Genomic DNA, 19,292 nt, shown 5'->3' with positions numbered 1-19,292 from the left:
CGCTCGGCCACACCGGCCGGCAGTTTTTCTTCAAATTGCCTGTACAAATGACATATCAGAAGTGGTGGCTCGAGGAAATCGAAGTGGCGTGAACTGAGAACCATTGTCTGCAAGCCCTTATCAAAAGTAATCGCAGTGTCTGCTTCCTCGTCCACTTAACGAGAAACTGGCTCGTACTTGATACCCATGGTGACGCAGAGGAGAGTTGCTCTCCTTTTTTTTCTTTTTTTTGATCAGGTTCTAAACTGTGTGATGCGTATAATAGACGAAGCCAGATGACCTGGCGAGGCCATTCTTCGTAGTTCAAAGTGATGCAGCAGAAAGCCAGAATGCGTTTGCAGTTATGCCTATACCTGTCTCGCACTCACAAGGAAAACGCTCCATCGCACCCCCCCCTCCCCTCCCTTACCCTCGCACACTTAGTGGTTATATGGCCCAGTGGATAGGCCTTCAAAAACTGAACAAACATACATCACGCACGAGAACAGGAAAAAAGTCTACTGAACTGTAAGAAAAGAAGCAAAATAGGATCTGTGAACGGTCCAACATCAAGATGTGAAACATCGAGAGGATGTGAACAGCCTCTGCGTTGTGGTTATATGGTCACGGTGTTAGACTGCGAAAAGGAAGATCCGTGTTCACATCTCCCCCACGCCCCATTTTTTTCACAAGATTATGAACTATATCAAGATGGTATCTGTTCTTTCGGACATATCCTAAAGAACAGATACCATCTTCATATAGTTAAGGCTAACCGGCCATTGACCTTCTTCTTCTCTGATGGATGCACACGCATTGCCCGAACTCTTACGGGACTCGATAAGATTGTCTTCCGCAAGTAATGAGTGTAATGGGCAGTGGCACTACGAATGTAGTGTCTGGACATTAAGTTGGGAATGTGGGTCTCACGGGGAGAATGCACTGGATAAGTCCCTGCAGTCGCACTATCCTCTGTGGGATTGGTAGCTCCTATGGATACTGCGATTGTCATGTGAGCAGGAGATCCTGGGTTCGAGTCCCGGTCGGGGCACATATTTGCAACTGTCCCCGTTGATGTATATCAACGTCTGTCGACAGCTTAGGGTCTTGATTGAATTATCATTTCATAGATTATGAACTGTCCATCCGCTCATTGACGTGTCTGTTTGCTGTATTCAGATTTGTGTCTGTATTGTGGTGTAACGTCCGTGTGCCACAGCGATGTGTAAGGGAAGGACCTCTAGACATACGTATCTCCTATTATTCTACACTAGTATCACATGTTATGACTATTGCTTTCTGTATTGGAAATATTGGCTCCTTTATTGTAACACAGTTAACACCCGTTTATTCGTTGTTTCCAATTCTGTGAGAAGTCTGTGGCGCATCTCGCCTGCTCCTATTATTCACCACATATACTTGCGACAGTAATATATTCTTACCACATGACTCGTATTCTATAGCCAGTGTATAGCATGTCAGTTACCAAAACTACAGAACAAGAACAGGCATGTCAATAACCAGACGGGAAGTTCATAATTTTGTGGAAAAAAAGTGAAGCTCGAGGGAGAGTCGAACACGGATCTCCCGCTCTGAAACCTGACACCGTGACCACACACCCAAGACGCCGAGAATATGGTAATCTGCTGGATCTTGCATCCTTCAATTTGGACCGCTCACTGTTTGTATTCTGTTCCTTTTTTCATAGTTCAGTACACCTTCTTTCTGTTTTCGTGCTTGATCTGTGTTCGGTTTTTGACGTGTTATCCATTGGGTTCATTTTACCGTTAAATCTGGTGTGTGGCACGGAGAGCTTCCCTTGTCAACTGAAGCTTGCATCACGTCAGTGGCTTCCCTTAGAGACAAACGAAAACCGAACGCGTGCTGGCGCAGGGTCGGAGAGTTTTCTCTCTCGAAGAGATCGACAGGAGGAGCTGAGATCTGTTTATATGAATACATCTATGATCTCTCTCTAAACTAGGTGTCAGCTAAGCGTACCGACCGCAGATCCACATACTCTGCTTCTTGCCCATCTACAATGCGCCGGCCACTAAGTATCACTGAAATGCAGAAGAAAATATTTCTCCTTTTCTACGCCATTATGAGCCTACTGTATCACAAGTTCCCAATTTCTTAAGAGCAAGATGAACTATTTCAAGATTATTGTCAAAAAATGGTGATAACTCAACTTTTTGTTTCTTCTGAGTCATCAGTCTTCTGACTGAAGCGGCCCGTCACGAATTCCACTCCTGTGCCAACCTCTTCATCTCAGAGTAGTACTTGCAAACTACTTTCTCAGTTATTTTCTGGATGTATTCCAATCTCCGTTTTCCTCTAGAGTTTTTACCCTCTGCAGCCTCCTCTGGTCCCATGGAATTTCTTCTGTGATGCCTTAGCAGATGTCCTTACCATTCTGTCCCTTTTTCTTGTCAGTATTCTCCGTATATTCCCTCCCTCACAGATTCTCCGATGAACCTCCTCATCTCTTACATTATCAGTCCACCTAATTTTCAACATTCTACTGTAGCACCACATCTTATATGATTCGATTCTCTTCTTTTCCTGTTTTTCTACAGCCCATGTTTCATTACCATACAACGCTGTGCTAAAAACGTACATCCTAAGAAATTTCTCCCGCAAATTAAGGCCTATATTTGATACAAGAAAACATCTCTTGGCTAGGAATGGCCTTGTGCCAGTGCTAGTCTGGTTTTATGTCCTCATTGCTCCATCCGTCATGGGTTATTTTGCAGCTTAGGTAGAAGAATTCCTTAACTTCATCTACTTCGTGAGCATCAGTTCTGATTTTAAGTTTCTCGCTGTTCTCATTTCTGCCGCTTCTCATTTCGTTCGTCTTTCTTCGATTTACTCTCAGTCTGTATTCTGCACTCATTAGATTGTTCACTCCATTCAGCAGATCCTGTAATTCTTATTCACTGTCAATGAGAATAGCAATGTCATCAGCGAATCTTATCATTGGTATATTTTCACCGTGAATTTTATTCCACTCTTGAACCTCTCTTTTCTTACCGTCATTGCTGTTTCAGTTCACAGGTTGAACAGTAGCAGCGAAAGATTACATTCCTGTCTTACACTCGTCCACTCTTATCATTCCCTTTTGGCGCTTATACAAACTGTATGTTACCCGCCTCTCCCTATTGCTTACTCTTATTTTCCTCAGAATTTCGAACGTCTTGCACCATTTTACATTGTCAAACGCTTTTTCCACATCGACAAATCCTATTAATGTATCCTGATTTTCTTTAGTGTTGCCTCCATTATCAACCACAACGTCAGAATTGCCTCTCTGGTGCCTTTACCTTTCTTAAAACCAAACTGATCATCTCTAACACATCCTCAATTCCATTTTCCGTTCTTCTGTTTATTATTCTTATTTGCGCCTTGGATGCATGAGCTGTTAATTTGATTTTGCAATAATTGTCGCATTTGTCAGCTCTCGCAGTCTTCGGAATTGTATGGATGATATTTTTCCGAAAGTCAGACAGTGTGTCGCCAGATTCATACATTCTACACACCAATGTTTTGCTGCCGCAGTGCCAATGTTTTGTTGTCGTAATGATTTTAGAAATTCTAATGGAATCATACCTATCCCTTCTGCCTCATTCAATCTTAAGTCTTCTAGAGTTCGTTTAAATTCTGATTCTAGTAGTGGATCACCCATCTCTTCTGATTCGACTCATGTTTCTTCCTCTACCTCGTCATCAAACAAGTCTTCCCACTCATAGAGGTCTTCAATGTAATCTTTCCACATATCTGCTTTCTCCTCTGCATTGAATAGTGGAATTACCTTTGCACTCTTAATTTTATCACCCTTGCTTTTAATTTCACCGAAGATCGTTTAGAATTTTTTACAACGTGTTTCCGTAAGAGCGTGAATAAATCTAACAGGACATACAGAATGCTCCACTGAAGAATTTGAGGTGGGCAACCCACGATCGGAGAACCCAGCTTAGGGAGACATGGAAGTAAACTTGTCTCCCGCTTTGTCTAGCATTACTGTTTTCCAGCTTATTTTCAACTAACATGTGTACAAGTTTACCCCTACTGTGTTGTTTATTTTCATGTACATACTTTATTTCCTGCAAGGAGATGAAGTAGACGAACCTGATTACTGGGATATCTACCTAGTCGTCTCAATGGGCATCTCTACTTGAGGTTGGTGCAAAGGTCCTACCTAGAACTACGGAGATGGAATTAGTTGCCAAAATTGTAGCTGCTTGTGATGTGATTTGAAACATACCAGGGGCATTTGTCAGGATGCGTTAGAACCTTGTTCTCCGATGTCATGCCTGCATTGAGGTTGATGGCCGTCAGTTTTGGCAATTGTAAGATATATTACAAATGGTACGTTCATTGTGTCAATGATGATATTTGCAGTTAACTGTAAATAATGTAAATAAAAAAGTACACAGTAATGTGATTTTATTCCTATTATCTTCTTAAGCTGGCTCCTCTGACACCAGGTTCCGTACCTCAAATTGTTCGATGGAGCATCCTCTAGGTTCTGTTAAAGTTTTGCACACTCTTACGGAAACACCCAGACCTTCCGACACACATTTTTTCAGGTAGTCATTTTACCTTAGCTTCCCTGCACTTGCTATTCATTTCATTCCTAAGTATCTTGTATTCCTGTACTCCTAAATTTCCTTGAATATTTTTTTACTTACTTCTTTCACCGATCAACTGAAGTATTTCCTCTGCTATCCATGGTTTCTTCCCAGTTACCTTCTGTGTACCTATGTCATTCTTTCCAACTTCTCTGATTGCCCTTTAGAGAGATGTCCATTCCTCTTCAACTGAAATGCCTACTGAGCTACTCATTATCACAGGATCTATAGCCTCAGAGAACTTCAAGCGTGTCTCTTCATTCCATATTATTTCCGCATTCCACTTCTTTGCACATTCGTTCTTCCTGACCAGTCTCTTAAACTTCAGCCTACCCTTTATCACTTCGTAAATGTTATCTGAGTCTATATCTTCTCCTAAACACGCATTATAGTCCAGTATCTGATATCGGAATCTCTGCTTGATCATTAGTACTCGTAACCTACGAGTGAAATCTTCCCGTATGTCCCAGCCTTTTCGAAGTGTACCTCCTCCTCTTGCGATTCTTGAACAGAGTATTCTCTATTAACGGTTGGAATTTATTGCAGAACTCGATTTGTCTTTCTCCTCTCTCATTTCTGGTACCAAGTCCATATTCTCCAGTAAGCCTATCTTTTACTTCTTTCCCTGCAACCACATTTCAACCCTGCTTGACTATTGGATTTTCATCTCGTTTACATACAGACTTAATTGTTTAATATCTTTATGAAGCTTCTCTATCTCTTCATCTTTTATCTGCACGTATACCATAACTATCGTTGTCGGTGTTTGTTTGCTGTCAATTCTTATGAGAATAATTCTATCACGGAACTGTTTACAATAACTCACTTTGTGCCTACGTTCCTATTCATAACTAATCCTACTCCCGTTATACCATTTTCTGCTGCTGTTGACATTACCCTATACTCATCTGCCCATTTCACTTCACTTCACTGTGCCCAACCACTATATCTAGACTGAGCCTTTGCATTTGCATTTTCCGACTGTCTAGCTTCCTTACCGCGTTCAAGCTTCGGACATTCCACGCTTCGACTTGTAGAATGTTATCCTTTCGTTATCCTTTTTGACAAGAGTGTTGATTGAACCAGGGTGACTTCTCACGACAGAAGTCTTCGGCCGCCATTGCTGATGATTTTTATTAAAAAATTAAGCTATGGCGGGGTTTGAATCCCGAAGCGAGGACGTTTTGATTGGCCATCAAAGATGCTATCCCTAGACCATGGGTGCCTCCCTAAATCAGCTATATGTTTTGAAAAATATCCAATGATTCGGACATTGACAGATTGATCACAAAATTGGTTCTGCTGTGCTCAGACATTCCGTTGTCGTGCTAAATAACGATACGAGGCACAGCAGGAATCAATAAATTTGGTTACTGCACACATGCCCATAAATTAAGGATAACTGCAGAATGTGGTGCCATACAACGTGGCACTACACAAAACTGTCGCTAATAGCATAGGCACATAGGGAACACATACGACACAGATCTGTAGGTCCACGGTATTGGTGATACGTTGAGAAAACCGCCCGAAACACATGTGCTACAAAACGCCACTGTTTCCTGCGCATGTACCCCGACATCAATATAGGATATGGTCACCACGCACACGTACACAGGCCGTGCAACGGGTTGGCATACTCTGGATCAGGTGGTCGAGCAGCTGCTGGGATATAGCCTCTCATTCTTGCATCAGTACCTGTTGGAGCTCCTGAAGTGTCCTAGGGGTTTGAAGACGTGCAGCGGTACGTCGACCGAGAGCATCCCAGACGTGCTCGATGGGGTTTAGGTCTGGGGAACAGGCAGGCCACTCCATTCGCCTGATATCTTCTGTTTCAAGGCACTCTTCCACGATGGCAGCTCGGTGACTCGGTGGGGCCGTGCATTATCATCCATTAGGAGGAAGGTAGGACCCATTGCACCCCTGAAAAGGCAGAAATACTAGTGCAAAATGACGTCCCGTTGCACGTGACCTGTTACAGTTCCTCTGTCAAAGACAGTGCACCAAACGTAATCCCACCCCACACCATCAAACCACGACCTCCATACAGGTCCCTTTCAAGGACATTAAGGAGTTGGTATCTGGTTCGTGGTTCACGCTAGATAAAAACCCGGCGAGAATTACTGCTCAGACTATACTTGGACTCGTCCGTGAACATAACCTGGGACCACTGTACCAATGACCATGTTCTGTGTTCTTGACACCAGGCTTTACGGGCTCTCCTGTGACCAGGGGTCAGTGGAATGCACCTTGCAGGTCTCCTGGCGAATAAACCGTGTCTGTTCAGTCGTCTGTAGACTGTGTGTCTGGAGACAACTGTTCCAGTGGCTGCAGAAAGGTCCCGAGCAAGGCTACCCGTAGTACTCCGTCGCCGTCTGCGGGCACTGATGGTGAAATGTCGGTCTTATTGTGGTGTTGTACACTGTGGACGTCCCGTACTGTAGCGCCTGGACACGTTTCCTGTCTGCTGGAATCGTTACCATAATCTTGAGATCACACTTTGTGGGACACGGAGGGCTCCTGCTACGGGCTACTGCGTTTGACCAGCCCCCACTCGCCCTAATATTCTACCTCTCATAACGTCATCAATATGTGTTCTTTGAGCCATTTTCAACACACAGTCAGCATTAGCACGTATGAAAACGTCTGCATACGTACTCGCTGCACCGTACTCTGACATGCACCAACACCCTTCTGCGTATGTGGACTGCTGCCAGCGGCACTGTGCGACGACCGCATGGTCATACCCCGAGGTGATTTAAGCCCGCAAACCGCCCGCCAGAGGGTTTTTTCACCATGTATCAGCATTATCCTTAATTTATGAGCATGAGTGTATATTAGCCAAATGTTGAAATACGTATAATTCGTAAAATGAAGAGTTGTGAAGTATACGGTCACCTCTGGAATGAAGTTGACATTGTTTGGTCAAACATACCACTACTGGCAAATATATGTGTAAAACAAAGCAACTAATTGTTAAATATAATGGAATATTAATATATGGAATGGAACCTACATGTCGCTCTGAAACTAAATACATTTTTGCATGCTCGAAATCTGATGTGAGGTACTGCCTACCAGCATCTATGTTGCTAATCTGTCGTACAGACGTATACTGCCAGTGCTACAATATACACTGTCCAGCCGCATTAATGTGACCACCTGTCAAAAGACTGAGTAACCATTTTCTGCAACACGCACCGCTGCGGGACGTGCAGGAAGAGAGGCAATGAAGTTCTGGGAGGTACCGACAGGGATGTGGGTCTATGGCGACTACAGTGCCGTGGCGAGCCCGAGTCAGGTAGTCCCACAGATTCTCGATCCGGTTTAAATCCAGGGAGTTTGGTTGCCAGAGGAGTACGGTAATCTCGTCCTGGTGTTCTTCCAACCACGCACGTACACTGTGAGCTGTGTGACGCGTTGCTTTATTCTTCTGGTAGAGGCCACTGTGCCGAGGAAAAACAAACTGCATGTAGGGGTGGACGTGGTCCCCAGGATGCTTTAGTCGATCCATTGTGGCTTCCAGAATGACGATATCACCCAGGGAATGTCATGAAAACATAATGCTCCCTCCTTCGACCCAGACCCTTCCGATGATTGTTGTAGGGTGTTTGTTTGCAGACGTTTCACCCCGTACACACCAACAGCCACCTGTGCGATGGAGTATAAAACTTGATTCTTCTGAAAACGTCACCTGTCGCAGTCAGTAGACTTCCAGTTGTGGTATCGGCGAGCAAATTCCAGCCTTCGTCGCCGATGAACAGTAGTCAGCATGGGTACACGGATCAGGCGCCTGGTGCGGAGTCCCATAGGCAGCAAAGCTCGCTGAACGGTCGTTGACAAGACGCTGTTGGTAGCCTCTTAGCTTATCTGAGCGGCCAGCTGCTCAACAGTGGCACGTCTGTTCGCCCGTACACATCTCCACCCCTGTCATCTACGGCGCGTGGTGCACCACAGTTCTCTTGGCGCCGGTATTGGATGATGCCTTTTTGCCATGCGCGATATACTGTAACCACTTTGGCACGCGAACAGTTAACAGACTTATCTCTTTCAGGATAGCTTCTACCCTTGCCCCGAAAGGCAATGATCATGTCCTTTTGGGCATCAGATAAATCGCTCCGGTTCTGCGTTACGACAACGACTGCACTGTTTTCTGCACTTCCCCACATCCGACACGCTTATATGCCCACCACAGCTATTGCTGCCACCTACCGTCTGTGAATGGTTTTTACACGTCGAACGTAGTCGGTGGTCACGTTAATGTTACTGAGTCGTTTATTTTCTTCAACAGGTCATAAACTAACTTCAGAAAAATTACTTAGGTGCTACGTGTGGTATATTTTGACAACAGAGGTACATGTACGAAGTGAAATACAAGGTATATTGGAAATAATACTTTCGTTGCTTGTCAATTTCCTGCAGGATATTTACGTACTATAGACAAAAAAGCTCATAAAATATTTTTCGAGAACTAAATTTTCTGTCACATCTTGCTTCAAAAAATCCACTACAGAAGTCGCAAAATCCGTAAGTGACGTGAATGCAACACAGCCAGTCACTGTTCTGGTCCATGACACAAGGCATTTAATCTGAAATGGGTAAATAATCCCTTATTACGAACAAACCGATCAGAATATCTTGCCAAATACAACGTGCCGGACGATAGAGAGAACAGGAATGTGGACACACGCTGCATAATTGTGTAGTCAGAGACCAACTTTCAGATAGTTTGGAGATCACATTGACGTTCTAAAGTAGTAAGAACAGTTATGTATCCATATAGATGCTGTCAGTCTTCCATTTCAGTGCATATATTAAGCGACTGGAAGTTGTCACCAGAATTTTCAGGTGCTTTTATTTTGTATTTTTTATTCTCTAAAGAATCTTCCCTTCCTTAGGTCGCCTGCAGAACACTTCCTGTAATGCAAAATGAGGTTTATTCGGCAGCTGTACAGGAACTGCTCACTAGTGCACTCCAGTCTCGCGGCGAAACCCCGTGAGCAGGGTTCGTTCCGCCACCACACGCGCTGCACCCGGTGCCATCACACGGGCGGGCACAAGGAGTCTATACATCTTCGTCATAATACAACTGGACCAGTGGGCCCAGAAAGCAAAGAAATACAATTAGAATTAGAATTTATTTTCCGCTGTTGATTTTCCACGTTTTCTCCAGAGGACACGTATACTGTATCCTTGAGATACAACAAGTATTAGCACAGCACAGAGAACGGTTATGTATAACAAAAATCAAGTGATAATCGAATACTGAATGTTACTGAAGATGACTAATGGTTAGGAGAGCTTATATGGGTCATCCTCCGCAACTTCCACCAAGCTATGACAAGTTATTCGCACTCTCTCTCGCACACTGCAGCTGCGTCCAGACCACTCAGATGGGCCACACCCGCCTGCAGGGCTCTGCTGTTCACAGAGAGAAGAAAAAAGTTTGTCTCGTGCCCTAAAGCAACCGTGAAATTTTCATTATCGCAATTTTTACGCTGAGGGTTCGGAAACTACTCAGTCATCTGCAAAAAGCATGACCAACAAACTTCATTTAAACACAACAGAATTTTAACATAATTTCAAAATGAAATTCAGTCGTCAGCAGCACAATTATTTTTCTCTTCCTTTACCAGTTTCGACAGATTAATCTGTCCTCTTCAGGAGCCTACAAAATTTGGGATGATATAAAACATGGAAACTTGCCATACATTTATATAAAATATAAGTTGTGTATTATAAATATTTATACAGAAGCGGAATGGCATGACATGTCCTAAACTGTGCATATTGTGTGTATAAAACAATGTGCGTATCAAAACCGTAACCAAGCTGTATTAAACGTGTTATATATAACACATTTAAAAGAGATTTCCCGTAGTACCACATGAACTATTGCTATCATTAATATCTAAAATGACTGACCTAATTGTTACCATTTTATAAGAGACGCTATACTGTTTTATACTTCACATAAATATATGGCAAGTTCTTATGATTTATATTACCCCAAATTTTACAGGCTTCTGAAAATGAGAGATTAATCTATCGAAACCGATAAATAAAAATAACTGTGCCACTAAGGACTGAATTTCATGCTGAGATATACACCATATTACAGTTTCTGAGAAAACAACAGCTATGAATAAAATCATAGCAGAGTTTCTTCACCATGGCTTAATTTTTAACTTATAACAAAGCAGATTTCAGAATTTACGTCACTGTTGTTAGCAGCGCTTAAGTACAGAAGAGACGTATTTCTTGTACTTAGTGGAGTATAATCTGCATTCAGTATGTGTAACAAGTCGAAATGGAGTTAAAGCATAACAGCCAGTCTTCGTCCATTTGTACCAACCTGGTAATCAGTCTAAATAAACGATTTAACAATGGTTCCCGTCTATTCTTCATAAATTGCGTAGGTGATCTCTCGAGTTGTTCTACTACATGTGATTTTAATATCGGAGTTCAGGTATGGTATATAGTTTTAAATGATTCTTAAATGTACAGATAATCAGCACTATTAACAATTATGCATGTATTTATGAAACTACAATAAATTATGAATTTGTTTGTAAGGAAAACACTACTGTAATTACATGAAAGAAGAGATAGCTCAAGTTGCGATGATGTGTAATGGAGTTCGACCCATTTCGGCCTTAAGATATTAACGAATCTTAGACTTCTCCATCTAAACAAAGTTAACAATAATCAACATATCCACATTGCGTACGCTTTAACGCAATTTGGTTGTGTGTTATCGTCTTTGTGGATATGGGATGAGCTTCTGACAAATGTTTTGACTTCTGCTGATGATTATTTTGGTTCCTCCTATATTCCTTGGAATTTTGTTATTCCCTGAAAGCATCTAGGAAAACGTCAGGAATAAAAGTGGATATCTGAAATATAACAAGTAATAAGTAATAAAACTGTTGAAATTTTTATTCATGCTGCATCCTCTTGACATGTGTGACTAGTGGTATCAACCAGAACAAAGTACATTTGATTGACATACTTACAGGACACTTTACAAAATACACTATTTTATATTAACAGAAATATTTTTATGATAGATACATGGTTTAAAAATGATTTTGTATCTCTGAGGTAGACCATATCGGTAGACCATACTGACCACACTGATGAGGTGGCATCATTATACAACTCTGTATACAGCAACAGAAAGTTTCAAAAACATTCCAGTTTCACTATTTCATTACATTTTTGAAGCATGTGATAGTCTGAAATTTATTTATAACAGATTATTTACAGGTAATAAATACATGACAGAATTCGAAGAAATTGATGCAGAAATAAAACTTGATAAAAGAGGCTTGAAGCCTCAGATAATTTTATCTTTCAAGGATAATTTTTGGTTGAAAACGTATTTCGATAAAAGTGATCGAAATAACTGTTTTGGTAACCTGCTCACTGCACTCCACAATCACTGTTTCATATCATCTTACGATTTTACAAGTTATTATTTGCAGGTAGTATTTCAGTGTCAATGCATAAATTGAAAGCACTTCCCTGCAAAGCAAATATTCACTGTGTCACTTCGATTGTTGAGGTTCCCTTTGCAGCACTGTTTCCTAATTATTTTGTCCTGAACGACAATTGTTTCCATTTTACTTTCAGAAAGTCGCAATGTAAGCTAACAACACATACACACCAATCTCCTTGGGGATCTTTAAGAATCTTAGATTTTTCTTTCTTAGCTGAAGAGTCAGAAGAACATTAGTGATTAGTACTTCACTAAATTATTCTTTTGTACTAAACGTTCTGTAAATGGAATATAATGTGCCATCAAGGCTATTACAAAATAAATTTAGAAGAACATTTTGAACATTACCATGAACACTTACTGATCCTGTTAATTTTCAAGTTAAGGTATTCTTGTAAGTACAAAGTACATACCACATCACTGTAAAGGTACCTGTATTTATATGTCAAAATATCTGCATATTTGTAAAATGTTTTCCTTTTCAGGTATATTTACAAGCATTTGATTATTATTATGTAACTTATTGTGCACAAGACATCAAGCAAATTGTATTTTCTGTGTAATGTGTGATTAGCATGAACAGTTCAACAAATGAAATTTTTGCTATTAGTTTTAATGAAAGAAATATGGACAAATCAGTGGGTGATATGTTATTTTTTTTAAAAAAAGTGCCATTTGTGTGTTAAAATGTCAACATGCACAATAGGAATTAGTTTCATCAGCAGAAATACTGATATGTTGGTGCAGTTGCATAGTATGGTCCATAGTTCTACTGTCTATTGTTGAAGGAACATATCATATTAGAATGGAGATTAACTTAACATGTATGTGTGGATCAATGCATATTTTGTGAATTATGTTTTTAATTTTTTATGAGTTGTGGTTGGAAAAGTCATGTAGTAATTGAGTTTCATATTATTGATAAATACTTGAAATGCATACACAGAGATAAACATGAACGAATTTGTCGTAAAACTGAATGCTGTCCTGTGTATATAAAGTTGTTTCATGTGCATAATTCACTTATGACACTGCAATAAAAATTATTTGCATGATTCACAGTTATAAGATCCATTAATATCTCTAATGGAGAAGATATGTGGACAGTTAGAAAATCTGAGTAAATATGAGCACAATTTCAAAATGCTGTTAATGGAACAGAAACCATGCACTTGGGAAAAAGTGTGAAATATTAAAAGCTAAGGATGGAAGTGAATTTAAAAACCGACAGTCTGTGGGGAATAGTAATTGAGCAGTTGTACATTACATTTTATTTTTATCATAGACTGTGACTTGCAGTCAGCAGCTGTTTCTCTGATGCATTGGAAAATTACATATTCTTAAGATGGCGAATATATGGACAAAAGTGATTGCGAGTCTGTTCAAAAATAACACCTTGGGCGATGATTTCTCTACTGTTTTAATGTGTCTTTCATGTGAACCGTGTTAAAACATGTATAAATACCTGCTGAGCTGGGTCACTGAAAGGTATTCGTTCTGAAGACTTAACTTAAAGAAACTGAACATAACAGTTTACTGGATGGGTATCCACAAGCAAAGTTTTTCGTTCTAAATAAAAACCGCTGCAGCTGTTGTAAATCTTTTATTAAAGGCACAACCAGATTCATAATTTAAAATTACATCGTCAGGCGCAAGTATTATTTGATCAGGATTGGACTGCAGATGTGACCTGACCACGTAATTGCACCTGATGATGTAATTTAAAATTACATAAACAGTCGTACCTATAACAAAGGATTTACAACAGTTGCAGCAGTTTTTATTCAACATGTTAAGGGAACATATTGTAAACGCAAGAATGGTAACTGTTTTTTTTGGGCAGCTGTCAATAACCAGTTAGGATAACTGTTTGGATTTTTTAAAGAAAGTGTATCTAAAATAGAAGTAATGTATAAAATGACATGAGGTGTTAGCTGTGAGCTATTCCTGCCAGGTTGGTGAGCACACTGACCTACACACATAGGAATAGTGGGAGGCATTAGATGAGGAGGATAGAGAGCAAATGACCATAAAAGACGATTGGGAAGAGGGCATGTGCTATTCTGAATAGTGAAGGAATAAATCTATCACGTCCTTGACATGGGGAAAACAATAAACATTTTGAATAATTAATAGAACCAGAAGCAGGCATAGACCAATGATTTCAGTAGTAAGATCAGTGATACAGTATGTCAGTAAAACATGATATCGTGTCCACTCAGGCTAACACACAGTTTCCAGGTACTATCATTTATTGCCGGTGACTGCGGTAGTCTGGTAATGAAAGCGTGGTTGCAGTGGCAGGCGCGTGGCTGGTAACTGGGACGTGGGTTGTCTGCCTTCAGGTCAGACGAGCGTGTCGAGCGGGTGCGGCTGCAGCTGCAGCTGTGGTGGTGGCGGGCACGGCGGGCACGGGCAGAGGGCGTCGGCCTCCTCGCTGCCGCTGTGCAGCGAGCTGAGCCCCGTGTCCGAGTTGGAGTCGAGGCTGGAGTCCAGCAGGTGCAGCTGGCTCTCCAGCAGGTGCAGGCGGTGGCGGCGCTCCGCCAGCTGCGCGTCGGCGCTGGCCAGCGCGCTCTCGTTGCTCTGCAGCTCGGCGCGGCCGCGCTCCAGCTGGCGCGACGCAGCTTCCAGCCGCTCCAGCAGCACGCGCCGCACCTCCAGCTCGTCGCCGCCGGCTGGAGGCTCCTCGTGGCGGGGTTGCGGCTGCTGGGACTGCAGCGAGCGCACCTGCAGCGTCAGCCGCACCAGCGCCGACTCCTCCCGCTCCAGGCGCCTGTTCAGCTGCACCAGCCGCTCCATCAGCTCCACGCGCTCCGAGAGGTCGTCCGGGACCGCCGAGTCTGGAATAAAAGGATCGTCTTGTTATCGTCGCAGAATTACTCCTTCACCTCATTTATGCAGGCAGAACAACTCGATATGCTTTCTGCAAGCATCAGTCTTGGAAACATCTCTAGCTCTGTAAATAAAACTACAACCAGTCACTTTTTTGAATAACTATGTGAGCCGTAGTAAAATTTGCTGCTTTGAAGAGCGCGCCGCAGCGCGTATTGTAAAGCGGTCGCACTCCATTTCTGGTGGTAGCGCCGCAGTGGTAATCGCAGCTTTGGTGTCTCACTCTGGTGGAAAAGGGGAAAGGTTGCCTGTTCACGTGTATTTAAGGGGCTCTATGAGCTCGGCAGTTGGCGTTCCCTCCCTGCAAACAAATGCCTCTTCATGCATACCCTCTCTCAGCACCAGGTTGACTCCTTCATCCTTAATGAAACCTTCCTCCAACCCCACCATGTTGTCCGCACCTCCCCCTATCTCCTACACTGCACTGACAATCCCCTTCCCCTAGCCCAAGGTGGGGTTGCTTTAGGCCACCTCAAGCATCTCCCTGTCCGGCGACAACCCCTCCTCAATGACCTGACCGAACACCTTCTCCTCAGCCTATTTTTTCCCTCCCTCACCATCACCATCACCCTCTCCTCAGGGCTCCCTCTCCTCCCCCTCCCTCCTCCTGAGCAGCTTCCCCCTCCCTCTCTTGTGCCCCCTTTCAGTGTCTCTGCACTCCCTCCTGCCTTGTCTTCCCTCTTCATCTCCCGCCCCACGTGTCTCCTGCGTCTTAGTGTAGCCGTCTACTCTCTTCATCCTGCCGTTTCCCCTTGCTCTCCCAGCCTTTTTCATCCTCTCTGACCTTTCCCTCGGCTTTCCCACCTGGCAGTTTTATTCTTCGTCGTGTGTGCTCCAAGTGGGTTTTAAGTGTGTCGTTCTGGAGTGTTTTTAATACTGTGGCCGACTTTTAACGTGTGCATGTGCATTCAGTGTCTTCTCTGTGTTTTAAGAATCGCCAAATGTGTTTTTTAACTTTCTGGTGACTTTTTTAACTGTTCCCCATGAAGGTCTCTATGTCAGTGTATTTTTACCTCTATTTTCTCCCCTTACTCTGTTTTATGCTCCCCCTTTTTTTATCGCCTTATGTATGTAACATTTTAGTCTTGTTTTAGTTGTCATGTCACTCGGCTGAAGAGCGGCAGATTGTGCCGCTGGTAGTCCTCCCCTGCCCATATGTGGCAGGGAATGAAATCACAAAAAAAAAAAAAACTCGGCAGTTAGTGAGTCTGAGTCGCCGAGTCTGGTTAGTCGGTCAGCCAAGTTACTCTTCGTCTGTCTCTTGTCCGCATTGGTGAGACGGTTAGTGTCAGTCTGTCATCCGGAGTGCTAGTATGTGTTACGCCGCCAGTCTGCTCGAGTTGGCCCAGGCAACGGGCATTGACGGTTAGATCGATCGGTTGGTCGGTCGCGCACTGGCACACAAGATGACTTCTCCGCTTGCAGCGTCGGCGCATGCGAGGTCGCCACATGAGTCCAGTGGCCGCGCCGTATAGCGAGGCGTAGTGGCTTCGCGGCCGACACGAGAGCAACAGGAGCCAACCCACGACATCGGTCTGGCCGGGGAGAGCTGCGACGCAGTGAGACGGGAGATCGGCGCGCCTTCCTGTGCCCGTTGAAGCGGTTGGCAGCGGAAGGTTCGGGAGAGCGTTTTGAGGGTGCTGCGCCCGGTCTTCGCCAGAAATCGCATTTATTGAAGCTGAGTGATTAGTGATATGTTGTTTCAGTTACTTGTTAAATTCTACTTGTGTTGTTGGTCAGTCTCTGGTCCCCAGCTTGCTCGTTTGTCTCTCGTCCGCATTTGTTAGGCAGTTAGTGTCGGTCGGTATGCCATACGTTAATAGCTGCCTGTGTCATGTTTGTCGGATTCGGTGTTAACGAATTTATAGAATTAAAGTAAGGGCCGAATTCTTGAAATATGTTTTTATCTTTCCCATCATCTTGCGAGGCGGTAAGTGTGTGATGTAGAGCCAGCTGGAATGGCCAAGCGGTTCTAGGCGCTACAGTTTGGAACCGCGCGACCGCTACAGTCGCAGGTTCGAATCCTGCCTCGAGCATGGATGTGTGTGATGTCCTTAGGTTAGTCAGGTTTAAGTAGTTCTAAGTTCTAGGAGACTGATGACCTTACGCCATCTTGGAACCAGCGCCTGTATATCCGCACGATAAAATTCTGGACTAACCTGTTGGAGCCCCTGATTGGCAGTGTGCACAAGGTAGTCATCATCTTCAAACCTTGTTACACGAAGAGAGTCTTTCAGTATTCGAAAGAGATGATAGTCACATGGAGCCAGGTCAGGACTATAAGGCGGGTGTTACAGGGTTGTCCGTCCGAGTTTTGTGATCGCTTCCATTGTTTTTTGACTGACATGTGGCCGTGCATTGTCGTGTAACACCAAAACATTCTGCTTTTGCCGATGTGGTCGAACACGACTCAGTCGAGCTTGAAGTTTCTTCAGTGTCGCCACATATGCATCAGAATTTATGGTGGTTCCATTTGGCATGTTGTCCACAAGCAAGAGTCCTTCGGAATGTTTTGAATTTTTTTTCTTGGGTGAATTTGCATGATGCTACTCCATTGATTGCCTCTTCGTCTCTGGCGATAAATGATTCTCGTACTGTTCCAAAATTTCGCAGAATACCGTTTTTCTTGTTTCTCTGTGAGCCACTGTCAACATCCTTGGAATCCACCTTGCACAAACCTTTTTTAATGCTAACACTTTCAGTATTCTACAAACACTTCCTTCCCCTATCCCATCGTAGTGTGACAATTCGTTCACTGTGATGCGTCTGTCGGCAGTCACCAATTCGTTAACTCTCTGCACATTGTCTGGAGTGTGTGCAGTACGAGGCCTGCCTCTGCGAGGACAATGCTCAATGAAGCCGTGCCCGCTTTCATCACGTAACCAGCTTGCCCACCGACTAACTGTACTGCGATCGACAGCAGCATCTCCATACACCTTTTTCAACCTCTTGTGGATGTTTCCCACTGTCTCGTTTTCACTTCACAGGAATTCTATGACAGCACGTTGCTTCTGACGAACGTCAAGTGTTGCAGCCATCTTGAAGACATGCTGTGACGGCCCCACTCACGGGAACAGGTTGACCTAAGTTTGAAAACAAGCGGGAAGGATGTATCTACACACTGTAAGACTTTCACACATGCAGAATGAAAAGTGTATTTTTACAAAAATAGTGTGCATTTCATTTGGAGTGACCCTCGTATTTACTATGATAATTTGTTCGCTAATCATTTTTGCTCTTGTCCAGCTTTCCTACGACAACAGATGCCGATAATTATGCAGCCGACCTCTCCGTACCATTGTGTATGAAGTCATATTGAATAGTAACAGCGATCAACTGACAGAAAAGTAAGCATATTTTGTGTAAACAAGGATCGTGAATAACTACCTTGCGACAAATACGTCCAGTTTCGATAAATTGAAATTATGTGCCCAGAAATTAGTGATATTTGCCTAAATCCTGTTTCGTAAACTGAAGGAACTGTGTTCTGTTTGTGTTGCGGCCATAATACTTGTTCAACACTAGCCCTAAATCAAAAATTCTTCCACTGTTTCTGCTAGACCCTAGTCAAAGGGACGTCGTTGATATTGACCTGGAATACAGTAAGTGTTGGTACCTCTGGAAAGATCCCTAGGTGCTTAACGTAAAGTATGAATGTAATCAACTACACTACTCGTCATTAAAATTGCTGCACCACGGAGACGACGTGCTACAGACGCAAAATTTAACCGACAGGAAGAAGATGCTGTGACATGCATATGATTGGCTTTTCAGAGCATTCACACAAGGTTGGCGCCGGTGGCGACGCCTACAACGTGCTGACATGAGGAAAGTTTCCAACCGATTTCACATACACAAACAGCAGTTGACCAGCGTTGCCTGGTGAAACGTTGTTATGATGCCTCGTGTAAGGAGGAGAAATGCGTACCATCACGTTTCCGACTTTGATAAAGGTCCGATTGTAGCCTATCGCAATTGCGGTTTATCGTATCGCGACATTGCTGCTCGCGTTGGTCGAGATCCAATGACTGTTAGCAGAATACAGAATCTTTGGGTTCAGGAGGGTAATACGGAACGCCGTGCTGGATCCCAAGGGCCTCGTATCACTAGCAGTCGACATGATAGGCATCTTATCCGCATGACTGTAACGGATCGTGCAGCTACGTCTCGGTCCCTGAGTCAACAAATGGGGGCGTTTGCAAGACAACAACCATCTGCACGAACAGTTCGAGGACGTTTGCAGCAGCATGGACTACCAGATCGGAGACCATGGCTGCGGTTACCCTTGATGC

The 19,292-nt window shown here is 43.3% G+C and overlaps 1 protein-coding gene across 2 annotated transcripts in view; it reads right to left on the bottom strand.

Annotated features, from left to right (window-relative positions):
- Positions 1-11,521: 11,521 nt before the first annotated feature.
- LOC124805329 (ras association domain-containing protein 10-like) overlaps positions 11,522-19,292 on the bottom strand; it is a 1,110,196-nt gene continuing 1,102,425 nt past the window's right edge. For both annotated transcript variants that reach the window (XM_047265850.1, XM_047265851.1), the window contains one exon: positions 11,522-14,948. In XM_047265850.1, the coding sequence (XP_047121806.1) occupies positions 14,455-14,948 (494 nt within the window). In that variant the 3' untranslated portion in view covers positions 11,522-14,454. The remainder of the gene's footprint in view (positions 14,949-19,292) is intronic.

Source organism: Schistocerca piceifrons, chromosome 7, assembly GCF_021461385.2.
Source record: "Schistocerca piceifrons isolate TAMUIC-IGC-003096 chromosome 7, iqSchPice1.1, whole genome shotgun sequence".
NCBI lineage: Eukaryota > Metazoa > Arthropoda > Insecta > Orthoptera > Acrididae > Schistocerca > Schistocerca piceifrons.
This window is presented reverse-complemented; position numbering and strand designations above follow the sequence as displayed.